Here is a 15,729-nt window from a genome sequence, read left to right on the forward strand (position 1 = left end):
CCCCCATTATCTATAGATTTATAGAAAGCTTTATCTATAAACCAATGAATATGTGATGGTTTTCACATATGTCCAAAAATTTGTTGCTATCCTCTCTTCAAGACAGGGAGTTTAATTTGTGTCCCTTGCATATGGACTAGAATTAGTGACAATAGAAGTGATACTATATCACTTCCGAGATTAGGTTATAAAAAGACAACAACTTAAATCCTGGGTACGCTCTCTTTTTTGGATTGCTTTCGGGAAAGTGGTGTGTGTGTGGAGGGGTGGGGGGAAGCAGGGGCGGGCAGTTGCCATATCACTAGGCAGCTCTGTGGAGAGGCCATGTGATGAACTGAGGCCAAGGACCACATGAGTGAGCTTGGAAGTAAAGCCATCCCCAGTGAAGCCTCTAGAGATGGCAACTCTGACTTAACAGCTTGATTTCAATCTCATGAGAGACCCTGAGCTAAAACCACCCAGCTAAACCCAGCCTAGATTCCTTACCCACAGAAACTGGGAGGTAATAAATATTTGTTGTTTTAAGCCACTAAGTTTGGTATAATTTATTAGACAGCAATAGTAAACTAAGTATCACACACAACATTGGCTATAATCAGAAGACTCATTTTGCAGAAATGTGCTCATGCCTGTAGAATTTACTGGTCTTCTAACACTGAGAAGCAGCTGCTGAGATAAAACAGAGAAAGTCTATTGGAGGCTCAGTGATGGTGCCAGATAGGGATAAATAACTTGCAAGTTTGGGGGTATCATCCTATAGCCTACAGTTTACGCCTTCAACCAACAACCATTTCTCCCATAGCCAGAATGTATGTTTCTGGAAGTGAGAGGGATTAGAGGTAAGAGTGGCCCCTCTCAATATTATACAGAATAACTCATTTCACTAATGAATTTTACTACACTTCAGATTTCTGTCTAAAAAACAGCATAATATGACTACTTCAAGCATAGAACTCGTTACTACTATTTGAATTTATATTACACTTAAAATTCATTAGTTTAATGGTTTATAATTTAATATATAAAATATTTCAAAATATATAGCTTATGAGAAAATATTTTAAAATGTGCTGCTAGTTACTTGGTTTCAGAGTACTGCATTCCCATCCTGTGAAAATGTGATTCAATAAAACCTAGATATGCTGTATTAGGACCAAAGAACTTCATGTTTATTTTAAATATCAAAATAACACAAAGAACTAGTTCAATATACAGTACACTTCCTACTCTTCACAGAGAACTGAAATTTTCTATAAAGACATTTATACTTAGGAACATTAGACAACCAAAGTATGTATAAAACTCACAAGATATTTTACACACAGTTCACAATAATTAATTCTGATATTTTAGATTTTTCGGTCATTGCTTTTAAAGTATCCTTAATTAAAAACAAAAATTATTATTTGAGACTGAAAACAAGTTCAAAAGCATTTCTACTTTAATGTACATTGTAAATCCCCATAATCAAAACATTTACTACACAATGTGGAACAGCTAAATGCCCAGTTTTGTATTATTTTCTGGCAGCCACACTCATCAATTGTAATACAGTTTTATCAATAGGGATAAGAAGAGTCCAATTGTTGGAAGGAATCAAAATTTTGTAATTACATCACAGTACATTGTCCAGCTTTAACGCAAGCAGGAATACCAAGCAAAAAAATGTGCAGTGACAATGAGCTATATCCTCTTCATTCAATACATCTTTTAGAATCTCCAACAGCAATGCAAGCATTGATTACTTTTCTTTACCTAAGAATTTGACCAGACAAGGTTACATTCTTTGTATAACCTCTATGCTCCAAATAAAATCCTTAATTTCTCCTCTGAATATAATCCTTAATTTCTCTTTATGTAATTGGCTGCATAGGCTAAATTCAAATTGCTTTAGGATTTTTCTCAAGATCATAGATTTATGATCATACACAGCAAGTTGAAACATGAAGAGTAAACAAAACATAAGCACTCCCTCTACAAAAACCTTCTTTTTCTCATCTTCCACACATCTTAATCCTATTACATCTATCTTATTAATGCTACTTCCGAAGAGAAAGAGCAGAAAGCATGCTAAGATTATAGGGAAAAGGTATCTTAAGTAAAAATAATTTTACAGGAAATAAGGAGGGGATTCCCTCTACCCTCAAAAAACAAAGAAACAAAACAAAACAAAAAAAAAAACAACAACAAACAAAAAACCCCACACTAGAGAAATGTGTAAAAGGGTAGGATATAAGGAAGAACTCTCTAGTTTCTAGAAGTTGTTTAGAAAATTATTCTCACATTATCCCTTATGCACTCTAACAGCAAGTAGCATTTACTATAACACTACTTAAAGTTTTAGAAATGCTACTTGTAGAGTGTATTTCTAAGCATTTTAAATTTGGCACTGAATCTTAGAATATCCAAATATAACTTTCTTTAAAGTCCTAATTTTTCCTGAGTTTATCAACTCGTTATATATTGGTTGGGATGTTCCTGCTCCTAATAAGAAACTCATCTCAAACCATCACCTCTTGTTCAGTTTTAGGCAAACTGAAATAAGGTCATTCAGTGCAGAGCTGTGTAGTTATAGTTACTGGTTATTTAAAAGAGAGAGAAACAGAGACACAGATGCAGACACACTACTCATTTTATTTCACTTGTCAGATTCCTCTAATAAGCATATAGAGACAGGCCCAAGAGTGGCTTCACAGTAACTATAAAGGCCACAACAGAGATTTTTTTAATGATTTATAAATCATAAAAACAAATATTCACACTAACACTTAGTGCCAATTTGCCTATATAACATAAAGCAATCTAAAAAAAAGAAAAGTTGCCCAGCCAGCAGGCAACATAATCATAACACGCATAACCAAAAAAATAAAAAATAAAAATAAAAATAAAAATCTATTAATCAGTACAATCTAGCTAGCAGAATCAACTCTAAGCAACTACAACACAATGAAAAGGCACAAAGCATTCAATGAAGAAAAGACTGGGTATAAAGGACACTGTCAAAGAGCTACTGCTCAAAATCTGACATTTCATCACTGATATATGAGAATGATATGGTAGGAAGAAAACTCAAGCTTATAAACATATCAGTCTAACTGTGTTTTTAATTTGTTTGCAATTATATTGAAAAGCAACCAATGATAATTACTTATTATCATTAATCCTTAATTAGCAGTTTAGAGTCACCCTACAAAGATGCTTTGACACTTTTTAAGATTGATAGAAAATTATTAGTGTACCTATTTCATGACCTGCCATTGCCTAAAAGGAAGTCACTTAATAAAGCACCAATTTAAAACCGTATTTTTGCTACTCCTATTCTCCCAGCAATAAATGCCTTAATTACTTAAATGTATGCAAAGACTACTACTACCTTTACAGTTGGTTAAATCTTGCTGGCATAAGGACCAATCCCTAACGTTAAATGGGATTTTAGGCTGCAAAAAAAAAAAATAGGTGGGGTTTCTTACAAAAATAACTTCAACCTGACTTAAAAAAAATTCAAAGGCAAAAATTATTTTGATAGCATAGTGTAAAAAATAGGCTTGTTTAGCATTTAGTAGTGTTCACTAAAAAAGTAACATTGTATTAATTAAACTAAGGAAAACGGTATTCTCACTTATAATTGGTTTGTCAGTATTACTATTCCCAGAGTATTTTCTTCTGCTCCTATTTTTATACATATAAACACAAACAATAATCAATCTCAGTATTCAAACTAACGACTTTTTTTTAAAAAAAATCCATTATTCTAGGACTTCAACTGTGCTTCTTTGGACAAATAGTTATTGAAACAAGAAAGAATTTAAATTCTTTTAAACTATTTAATACCTACTAAAAATCTTTGGTGCATTTAAGTCAAAACCCATTAGATTAACACATTTCTGCACTTGATAAATTATTCAGTTTACAGATTAAGTGCTAACTGCTATCTGCTAAAAATTAATTTAAAACAATAAATTATGCTCGCAAAATAAAAAAAATTCTGAATGAGGCTAAACTTAGTTGCAAGATTCAAAATTTTAAGTACAGTTACAAAATAAATGGATTAGAATTAGAGAGCATTTGTCCAAAATACTCTAAATCAAATATTACAAAAGGTCAACTGAAAAGAATAGGCCTCCTTTTATACTTTTTGTGCCAACTTTTGTCAAAAGCCTATATACATTCAGTTTGCCCAAATCCATGAGGTTTTCACAATTGTACAATTTTTTACATTTTTGGAAATTAGAGGCAGCAGATTAGTTTCATTTTGTTTTTGTCGTTGTTGTTTTCAATCATCCACTGAAACTATTTCTTTATCAGAATTATATTACACACCTCCCAGACTAGGTTAAGATTAAATGACAGGATGTAGTACCTGGCACATAGTAAGCATTCATTAATGCTAGCTTTCTTCTTTCCCTACTAGTAGCTCTGCCACTTACTGACCATGTGAGCTTAAATGAGTCCTTTTATTTTAACCTCAAATTCTTTACCTATAAAGTGGGAATATAGCTTGTTCTTTCTATTTCAGGGCTGGTTATGAGGTTCAAATGAGATAACATATATGAAAGCATTTTATAAAACAGTAAATCACTACTCAAGTTTAAGTTATCTACAATAGTAACTAAATACAATTATATAATTATATTTCATTTTAGTAAGAGATGTATTCCAAAAAAGTTCTATGTAAACCAATTCCTACAATTAAATTATATATTTAAAGCATTAGGACATTATTATTAAAAGAACTCTAAAGTAAATACCTTCAAAAATCAAAGTATTCTTTTCAATGTGAAAATGAAATATCTTTTTCTGCCACCAAATGTATAATATACCATATACATACATGTATATAAATATATATATACTATCTGCCTTTTTATAAGTCTAAACTTTTCTACATTAGCTTATATGTAAGGCAGGCTACATTTTTATGTATGATTTCTTTCATTATAGTAAGATTTTTAGTTATAATATTGTCAGTCTTTATGATGAAAATCATAAAGATATGTATTTTTAAAAGTCAATTTGAAAGACTAACAGACTAACAGTACCTCATATAGTCAAGCTCAATCATGTAAGTACCCCAGATATAACATTTCCACACAAAGAAATAAGAATGCTTTCAAAAGGAGAACTTAGTAAGTATGTCCACTAGTCTTAAGACAATTACAACCAAACCTTGATAAATGAGGCTAAACTCAGACTGGTTTTATTATTTATATGAGCTACTTTGGTTAACTGCCTCAATTTTCAATATTTCTTTTGTTTTATCTTTGCTAGTATGGCAAACATTGCTGTAAAGTACCTTTATTTCTTAAGTGCTTCAGCAACAGTTTCCACCACTACTAATTGGTTAAACTTTATTCATTAAAACTTCATTATTTTATTTGTGATTTTTTTTTTCACAAGGGCTGGGCTAGACTTTACAGTTTACACACACAAAAAAGTGCTTAAAGCAATTAGGAGTGTAAACAAAACTGAAATAGAAAACTTTTAAAACTGCTATTTTCTAGTAGTTTATGTACAAATGACATGCTAATAATAAATCAACCCTGTCTAGTCTAATCTTCAAGCAACTCTACTAGGAAACATTATCTTAGTTTTTAGTTAAAATTGACTTGAAAATATGGAAAGTGCATGTCTTTAAAGGTATTATAATTTTGATTTTGTCCTCAATTTTAATTACTGAGGTTTTGCTGTAACTGCTATTTCCTTTCACCAAGTCCTCAACTTTTGTCTCATACAGAAATAAAAACTAAAGGTTAATTACAGACATTAGGCTTTTGTGAAGGCAAAATTAAAGATCTAGATTGCATGTAAATGTGTATGTAAGTAGTGGTTCCATTTAATTAAACAATGTTCAGTTAAATTAGGCACAAATTTCATAATTTGTTTGGCACCTTTTCTAACAATTGAACACAAAATATCTAGGTTCTGTTTCCCAGAGTTTCTACCAGCCAAGTAAATGAAACTAAAAGTAGCATGTTTAATTAAATTTCATTAGTTACAACTGCTCTTTCCTCAGTGAGATGAAGATATATGCTATATTATATTAACATTTCTGAAATAAATAGTAAAGTACAAAAGGTGAACTTACCTTGAAAAACATCTAATTAAAACTCTCATATTTTTCATGTAACATATTTTCAGTTTTTATAATTTAATGCCCAGACCTATGTTTGCCTTTCTTATTCATAACAATTGAAGTATAGGCAAAAACCAATTATCTGGATTATTATTTCAGTCCTACATTTAACAGCTAATCTTACATCAGTTAAGCTTTCCGGCTTTGAGTATATCGAAAGTCCAAAGTCCAAAGGATAATGATAACCTAAAATTACAGATGAATGGAAAGACAACACAGAAATATCCAAGACATTCTTATAAATTCAAATTCCTAATTTCAATTTTAAAAATTTGTATAAAGTAATAATGAATCTTAACTTAGGATAAGAAACAGTTGTAATTATCAGTATACTCTTAATTCCTTCTTAAAGGCTATCTGGTCCTCAAACTTGTTTGTAAGATGGGGAAGGAAGAAGAAGGGGAGGAATGAGATTAAAGATGAATAAAAATTTCCACTGATGATTAAAAAAAATACTTCCATAATATCAGCAGCTAATAATTGCAAAAAATTTAAGAAACCATTAAAAGTTAGCACTGAATAATCTTTAAAAATCACAAAAATGTGCACAGAAATTTTATGCCAGAAATTTTGTCCAAATATTCATGTTCAGTAAATAGAGACACATAGTTTTCTTGATTTGAAACTGTTCTGAGGACTTGAGAAACTAGAGAAAAGGAGAAAATAGCAGCCCCACAAATTTAAAAGCTATCAGCTCTACCATTAGCATATAACCATCCAAAAATCTGTGGAATGTTTAGATTTACTCATGAATGATGCTCATTAGTAGAAATATTTTGAACACCAGTAGTGTTATCAAGGCCCAGTAATGTTCCAAGGTAAGATTGTTCTCTGGGATCTAGCATTTGTTCAGGTCTAACTGGATGAACTATATTTGCAGGTTGAGGAGTAAGAGTATATTTTTCCAGAAAAGCTAAATCCGCTGCTCGTGGATAATCAGTTGACTGTGGTTGTGGTGACAGAATCTCATGAGAAGATGGTGGGAGTGTGGTAGTATGACGCACTAGGTCACTCGGAGTGTCAGGCATCTGAACTGGAACCAGTGTTACTGGAACACATACTTCCGTAGATACATTCTGTAACATCGTCTTGGCTTCCGATTGATAAACTTTGGGCTGGTCCATATATTGTTTTGTTTCTGTTTGAAATATTTTGTCTTCGGATGAGTACTCAACTGGCAAGGATACAAGTTTTTCCTCAGAAGTACTGAGAGGATCATCAGGAGATTTTATTTCATGAACATGGTCAATGTGGTATTTCAGCTTGTCTTTCCGCTTAAATGTTGCATTACAGTGCTGACAGTTGAAAGGTCGGGCATCAGAATGAATAACCAGGTGTTTTGTTAATGTCTTCTTAATTCTAAAAGACTGATTGCAAATTTGACACTTGTATGGTTTTTCACCTGTATGAACAAGAATATAATTAAATGTAAAATGTACTCAACTTGATAAGACAATGACTTTAAGTAGCAAACTTCAGTGTGAATACTTGCAAGAACTTGATAATAGCAATAATACTGTATACTATCACAAAATGCAGACAGTACAGTAAACTGGTAAAAATAAGAAGCTTAAACATCAAAAAGATCTGGGTTTAGTTTCTGGTTATAATACTTACTAGTCAAACATTTGAGCAAGCTACCCAACTTCTATACCTAGTTTTATCATCTGTAATGTGGAATAATAATGATACCTACCTCACAGAGTTGGTAAATGGAATAAAAGAGAAAGTGGAGTAATAGGGCTTAGCACTGCACCTAGTACATAATAAGTGCTTGTAAACTATTATTATTGCTTACTTTTATTCCCATAGCCCTCAAAAAGTTAAACCAAAACATCTGATTTCCTCCCCAACGCAAGGAGGATTAAAAACTAAAACAGCAATTCTAATTAACCTGGTTCCTTGGATTAGATGAGAAGTAGTTATCTCTGGCCTGAGGTCAAAATAACAAGAGCTGTTCAGTGGAAAGAACAAAGAAGTTGGACCTGTTTTTAGTTCCCCCTCAGTCAGGTTCTCACACTATAGTTTTGTTTTGTTTTATAAAAAACATTATAAATTCCTAGGTTAGCCAGTGTGGTAGGCAGAATGATGGCCTATCAAAGATGTACGCACTCTGGTCCCAGGAAGCTGTAGATACTTATATGGTAAAAGAGACTTTGAAGATCAGATTAAGATAAGACCTTGAAATAGGCAGGCCAACAGGCATACACAGGTGAGTCAAATCTAATCATAGGTGTCATAGAATATGGCCAATAACTGAGGAAGAATGGGTCAGACAGATGTAACATGAGAACTCAATCACTAATTGTTAGCTTTGAAAATGGAAGGAGGTGGCTCAAGCCTATAATCCCAGCACTTTGGGAGGCCAAGACGGGCGGATCATGGGGTCAGGAGATCGAGACTATCCTGGCTAACACGGTGAAACCCCGTCTCTACTAAAAAATACAAAAAAAACTAGCCAGGTGTGGTGGCGGGCACCTGTAGTACCAACTCGGGAGGCTGAGGCAGGAGAATGGCGTGAACCCGGGAGGCAGAGCTTGCAGTGAGCTGAGATCTGGCCACTGCACTCCAGCCTGGGCGACAGAGCGAGGCTCTGTCTCAAAAAAAAAAAAAAAAAAAAAAAAAAAAAAGGAAGGAGGAAGCTAGAACATAAGGAATACTGTGGCCACTCTAAGCTCAGAAAGGCTCTCAGTGTACAATAGGCAAGAAAACGAGAATCTCAGTCCTGGTCCTACAATTCCAATAATTGATTCCTGTCAGTAACCTGAATGAGCAGGAAACTCATTATTTCCTATAGCCCCTGGAAAGAAATACAGTCCTACCAAACACTTAGGTTTCAGCTTGGTGTCAGACTTCTGACCTAAAGAACTATATGGTAATAAATTTGTATTGTTTAAGCCACCAAATTTGTGGTGGTTTGTTAACCGCAGCAACAGAAAACTAATATATCCAGAAACACTAATACTGCGGTAGACACAAAGGCATTATTTTAAAGTCAAATTAGAAAATTATATATTGATTGTCACATGAGTTTGTTGATATTTTCTTCTCATTTCTCCATTTGAAACATCATCCATTCTCCTAGTAAATTAAAATATAATTACATCTTCAAGTTGAATCACACATATCAAACTATTATTTGTTAAATATTATTGTTAAATATTTTGTAGCCCATTGGAACCTTCAAATCCCACTACCAGAAAATTTAGACAGACTGGGAGGCTGAGTACCTAGTACTATTGAATTTTTACTTGTTTCTGGACTAACATTATTACCAATGTCATTACAGAGGTAGTGAGACATGAAGCAACACATTATATAGATAATTAACTTTTCAGAAAAAAGTATTTTTAACTGTGTATAGAACACACAGCATCTAACATTTGATTTTACAAGTGAATGCCTATAATCAGAGACAATATGGAAAAGCTCAGAGGAGAGTGCTTTGAAAACAACAAAACTTATACTTCCAAAACGCCAAGAACTCTTAAGTGCTTTCTATAAATCCCTGGCATCAATACTCGCCATGCAAGGAGCATTCTATAATTTGTTTTTAAATAAGAACACGACCACAGCAATACCAACACCATCAAGAAGTACAGAATTTACTTTTAAAGACAAAAGTTTAAGTTTTGAGTGTTCTCTGGCACAGGATCAGCATGATGGTCCTTGAGTATCTTCATTAAAAAAGTTTTATAAATGCAATGATGTTTTAAAACTTAGAATAATATTCACTCAGTTCTAGTGAATAACAAATACTTTTAGAAAACTGTAATCCAAATGGGCATATTCCTTTGAGAAGTTTCGATTATTATTTTAAACAACTATCATTTTCAATAGAAAAATCAATTTAGGTTTTTAAAAAGATGAAAATTCATAAAGAAAATGTTAACATTATTAAATGTAAAAAGCAAACCTAGAGTGCTTAAAGGTACATAGCAGAAAAGGTGAAAACTATTGACTTGATGAAAAAATACAAATTAAGGAAATAAGCTTTCTGCAGTGAGAGTTTCTATAGTAAGATTATGTATTTAACAACAATAATGCAAGTGGAGTGCATTTCAAGATCATTAATCAGAGACATAAAGCAACCAAAAGGTCCCTTTCATGAAGTAAAAAAGGAGCATTAAGAGTAGAAGGAAATAAACAATACTCAAAGAGATGTAAACTAATAGCTAAAATCATAGAATCTATGAGCCTTTAGAATTTAAAAATGTCATCCACAGAATCACCTTTCTTTAGATATTAAAAATTGATATGTGAAAAATGTACATTAAGAGACTTATTTCAGACTTGATAAGTAGTTTATATCATATCATGCCTCTTACTGTTGAGGGGGAAAGACAAAAGATTTTTTAAAAATAACCCCCACCCCCAAATTACTCTTTGCAGGCATCAAAGCACAGCCAAGTCAGCCAGAACCTAAGGGGGCAAGGTCTGGTGACACAGGAAGTATAGAGGTGCTTTATTTTCTCCTCAGTGCACTTTCAGATTCAGTCTATGGGGAAATAGAGGCCAAGCTGCAGCCCAGCACTTGAGAAAATCTCACTGGAATGGGAAGATAAAAGTTGGAGTTTGGGACTACCAAAGAAGTGAAGGGTCAGGAGCCTGAAAAAGAAGGAACAACAGAGAAATGAACAAAAGTATCTATATTTGCCAACTATTAAAAGAAACATTTTCTGGGTGAGACAGCTGGAAACCAAGAGTCAGAAGGCTACAGGGTTGACCAATATTCAGCAATCCCAAGAATATGGGAGACAGAGATTGGAGTTCAGGACTCACCAAAGTGAGGAACTCTAGTAAAAACACCATGCTGTCAGTAGAGACCCCACCCAATACAATGATGAACTAGGAGAAAGGCAGATCAGAAGTAGCCAGAAACAGAACACAGTCCTCTCATATTCTATTTGCTAGTGAGAAAAAATTTAAATCTATCTGGAAGGAACACATCTTCAAGAGCTTCTGTAATTTTTAACTCACAAAATTGAAAGTTCAATACAAAGTGACCAGGTATGCCAAGAAACAGAATCAAATGATCAAACGCCAAGAGGCGAAAAAATGCAACACATACACCCAAAGCAAATATTATACATAAAAGACTGGGACATAAAAATCAATATGATTAATATGTACAGGAAAAAGTAGGAAAAGTAAATTTTACCAGAGATTGGAATCTATGGGAAACAAAGGCAACTCTAGAAGAGGTAAGTGAAGATGTCTAATGTATATGTAATTGAAGTCTCAGAGGGAAGACAGAGAGTAGGCAACAGCAATATTTAAAAAGAAAATGGCTAAGAATCTTTCTAAATAAAAGAAAGACATCAAGTCACAGATTCAATAAACACTACAAACCTAGCAAAATACAAAACACACACATACACATACTCAAATCAAGGCACACTATAGTAAAACTTCTGAAAATCAAAAACAGAAAAATCTAAAAAAGTAGCCAATTAAAAAGAGACATTTCCTTCAAATGAGCAACAATAAGACTGATAGTGTATTTTTTTCAACAAAAGCAAAACAAGTTCCAAAACCAAAAATAACCTATCTAAAGTGCCAAATGAAAAAAAGCTGCTAATGTAAATTCTACAGTCAGAAAAAATATTACTTATGGGGTAAAATAAAAACATTTTCAAACAAACAATATGGTGCCAGCCAACTGCATGAAAGAGAACTTTTCATGCATAAGGAAAATGACCCCAGGTGGAAGAACAGTCAACAGTAAAGAAGAAATACACGGTTAAATCTAAACAATATTAAATATTTAAAACAAAAAAGCAATGTCTTTGGGTTTTAAGAGACATGAAGAATTAAAATACATACAATACATACGAGATAAGAAAGATAAGGGTGTTAAAAGGATCTGCAGTTTCTGGAAAGTGATGAATAATTTCAATTATGTTATTTATCTTTTCTAGAAGGTAAGGTAGACTGTAACAATTTCAGAATGCACATTGTTATCCTGGGTAACCACTAAAAACATAATGAAAGAACACAAAATTAAGAAGTTAATTGAGGGAAAAATGACAACAAAAATACTTAATGATTATAAACAAAGTGAAGACAAGAGAAAAAAAGCATCAAGGAATCAATTGTGTGAACAGCATGATGATATATTCAAGCCCAAGTAAGTGAGAAATCACATATAATTTAAATGAACTAAACATACAAATTAAAGGATAAAGATAATCAAAATAGATAATTAAACAATACCAAAAGATACATATAATAAGTCCAAAGAAGGCTTGGAAGTAAAAAAAAATATATATTTAATATGAAAGTACCCAAAAGAGTGCTGGTAATCTTTACCATAATAAACAGCAACATTTTATAATTATATAAAAGACCGTTCAACAGAAAGATTTGACTAATAATATATATCTAATACATGTATTATATTACACATATAATACATATCTTAATATATAACATATATTACATATATCTAATAATATAACCTCAAATTACATAAAGCAAAAAATGAAAAAAATCAAAAGAAATAAACAATTTACAAGCATGGTTATAGTAGAGACTTTCACATAAATCTCTTGGTAACTTACAAAATAAGTGGTAAAAAATCAAGAATGTAGAATATTTGAATGGAATATCTTCTCTGACGAGTAGAATTACGCTAGGTATCAGTAACATACTTGCTTAGAGAATCCCCAAATATTTAGGAATTGGATAATACAATTTGAAGTAAACCATTAATGAGAGAATAATTTAGAACAGACAGTAGAAAATACTTTTAACTGAATTATAATGGAAATATGAAATTAAAAATGACGTATGGATTGTAACTAAAGCAGTATTCAGAGGATAACATGGCTTTCAAACACATACAATAAACATTAAAAAATACTAAAATTTAACAACTTAGGCATCTATACTAAAAAATACAAAATAAACTAGCTGGGCAAGGTGGCGGGCGCCTGTAATCCCAGCCACTTGGGAGGCTGAGGCAGGAGAATGGCGTGAACCCGGGAGGCGGAGCTTGCAGTGAGCTGAGATCCGGCCACTGCACTCCAGCCTGGGCGACAGAGCGAGACTCCGTCTCAAAAAAAAAAAAAAAAAAAAAAGGCAGGGAAAGGCAAATTAAATAAAAAAAAATACAAGCTGGTGGCTGATAAGATGATTAAACAGGAACAGCTCCAGTCTGCAGCTCCCAGTAAGATTAATGCAGAAGGCGGATGATTTCAGCATTTCCAACTGAGGTACCCAACTCATCTCATTGGGACTGGCTAGACAGTGGGTGCAGCCCATGGAGGGTGAGCCGAACCAGGGTAGGGCGTTGCCACACTGAGGCTGAACAATGAGAACACATGGACCCAGGGAGGGGAACAGCACACACTGGGGCCTGTCGGAGGATGGGGGGGCCTGGGGAGGGATAGCATAAGTAGAAATATCTAATGTAGGTGATGGGTTGATAGGTTCAGCAAACCACCACAGCACGTGTATACCTATGTAACAAACCTGCACATTCTGCACATGTATCCCAGAACTTAAAGTATAATTAAAAAAAAAAGAAGAAATACAAACAAAATGGGAGAAATACAAAAGAGAAAGCAGATATGAAAAATAAAATAAATCAACAAAGAGAAAAATCAGCAAAACCTAGTGGTTCTTTCAAAAGATTAATAAAATCACTAAATCCTTAGCATGAAAAGATATATTACTAGTAACGGAAATGACAAAAAGCTTATCACTAAAGACACTATCATCACTAAAAAGATAAATAACAAAATAGCCCAAATTCTGCCAATAGATTTTACATTTTAGATTAATAGAATACCTTTAAAGTGAATAAATAAATTGAAAATATGACGGCTCTTTAACGGTCATACTAAAACACAAATTAAAAAACATACTTAAAAAAATCTTCAGTTAGGCCCAGCATGGTGGCTCACGCCTGTAATCCCAGCACTTTGGGAGGCCGAGGTGGGTGGATCACGAGGTCAGGAGTTGGAGATCAGCCTGGCCAAGATGGTGAAACCCCATCTCTACTAAAAATAAAAAAAAATAGCCAGGTGTGGTGGCGGGCGCCTGTAATCCCAGCTACTCAGAAGGCTGAGGCAGGAGAATCACTTGAACCCGGGAGGCGGAGGTTGCAGTGAGCCGAGATCATAGTATTGCGCTCCAGCCTGGGTGACAGAGTGAGACTCAGTCTCAAAATAAAAAAAAAAAGAAAAAATCATTAATTAAAACCTTTCCCTACAGAAAACAAACTCAGGAATGTATTCTGTCAATTCTTCCAAACACTGAGGAAATGATGCCAATTTTACACAAACTCCTCCAGATAACTGAAAAAGATAAATTATTTCCCAAATCATGTTTAGAGACCAGCATAGTTATAATACAGCCTGTCTGGGACATTACAAGGGAAAAGATATAGGCAATATGTCTTGTGAACCAAAAAAATGTACAAAATATAAGCAAATTGCATTCAATTATACAGGATAATAGATCATGAACAGGATCTATGCATGTCTATACATTTGTTTGTGTATTTGTTTGTTTGTTTTTGAAACAAGTTCTCACTCCATTGCCCAGGCTGGAGTGCAGTGGTGCCATCCCAGCTCACTGCAGCCTCAATCTCCCAGGCTAGGTGATCCTCCCGCCTCTGCCTTTAGAGTAACTCAGACTACAGGCATGTGCCACCATACCTGGCTAATTTTTGGATTTTTTGTAGAGAAGGGGTTTTGCCATGTTGCCCAGGCTGGTCTTGAACTCCTGGGCTCAAGCAAACCATCCACCTCGACTTCCCAAAGTGCTGAGATTAGGGGCTTGTGAGCCATTGCACCCAGCATGAACAAGATATATTCTATCTTCAGTACACAATGAACAGGATGAACAAGATAATATATCATTAGCAAGATACTAGATCAAACCAGTCTGGGTTTATTCCAGAAATGAGGTTTAATATTCAAAAATCAATCAGTATAATTTACCACATAAATAAAATAAAAAAATATGATCACCTCAATCCCTCAATCAATATAGAAAAGACATAAAATTCAACAACTATTCATGACAAAAACCCTAAATAAACTAGGGATAGTAATTTCCTTATCTACAAAAAACCTATAAATATATCATACTTAATTGTGAATTATTGAAAGCTTTTCCCTTGAAGATGAGAATAAGAAAATAATGTCTACTATCAATGTTTCTACTGGAGATGTGACCAACGTAATAAGGTTTTAATTCCCAATCCCAAAAGACAGAGAGAGAGAGAGAGAGAGAGAGAGAGTGTTATAAAGACTAAAAAGGGGAAAACGAACCTGTCATTATTCACAGATGACCTGTTTGCATGCTTTGAAAATTCAAAAAAAGCTAGAGGCAAACTATAAAATTTAATGAGAAATTTAGCAAGGTCACTGGATAAAAAGTCAATAAACGAATTCAATTCTATTCCTATATATCAGAAACAAATAAAAAATAAAATTAAAAAAAGGTCAAAATGTGATACAAAAATATCAAATGCCTAGGTATAAATGTAATGCAAAATGTGTAAGATAGCTACACTAGAAACCACAAAACGTCTTTGAAAAAAATCTAAACAAATTAATGGAGGTGTTCACAGACTGGATGTT

At 33.5% G+C, this 15,729-nt stretch overlaps 1 protein-coding gene across 1 annotated transcript in view; it reads right to left on the reverse strand.

Moving 5' to 3' along the window:
• Positions 1-1,147: 1,147 nt before the first annotated feature.
• ZBTB41 (zinc finger and BTB domain containing 41) overlaps positions 1,148-15,729 on the reverse strand; it is a 55,469-nt gene continuing 40,887 nt past the window's right edge. Inside the window, exon 11 of the mRNA XM_033196222.1 lies at positions 1,148-7,535. Coding sequence (XP_033052113.1) covers positions 6,880-7,535 — 656 coding nt within the window. The 3' untranslated portion in view covers positions 1,148-6,879. The remainder of the gene's footprint in view (positions 7,536-15,729) is intronic.

Source organism: Trachypithecus francoisi, unplaced genomic scaffold (genome assembly GCF_009764315.1).
Source record: "Trachypithecus francoisi isolate TF-2019V2 unplaced genomic scaffold, Tfra_2.0 Lachesis_group5, whole genome shotgun sequence".
Lineage (NCBI taxonomy): Eukaryota > Metazoa > Chordata > Mammalia > Primates > Cercopithecidae > Trachypithecus > Trachypithecus francoisi.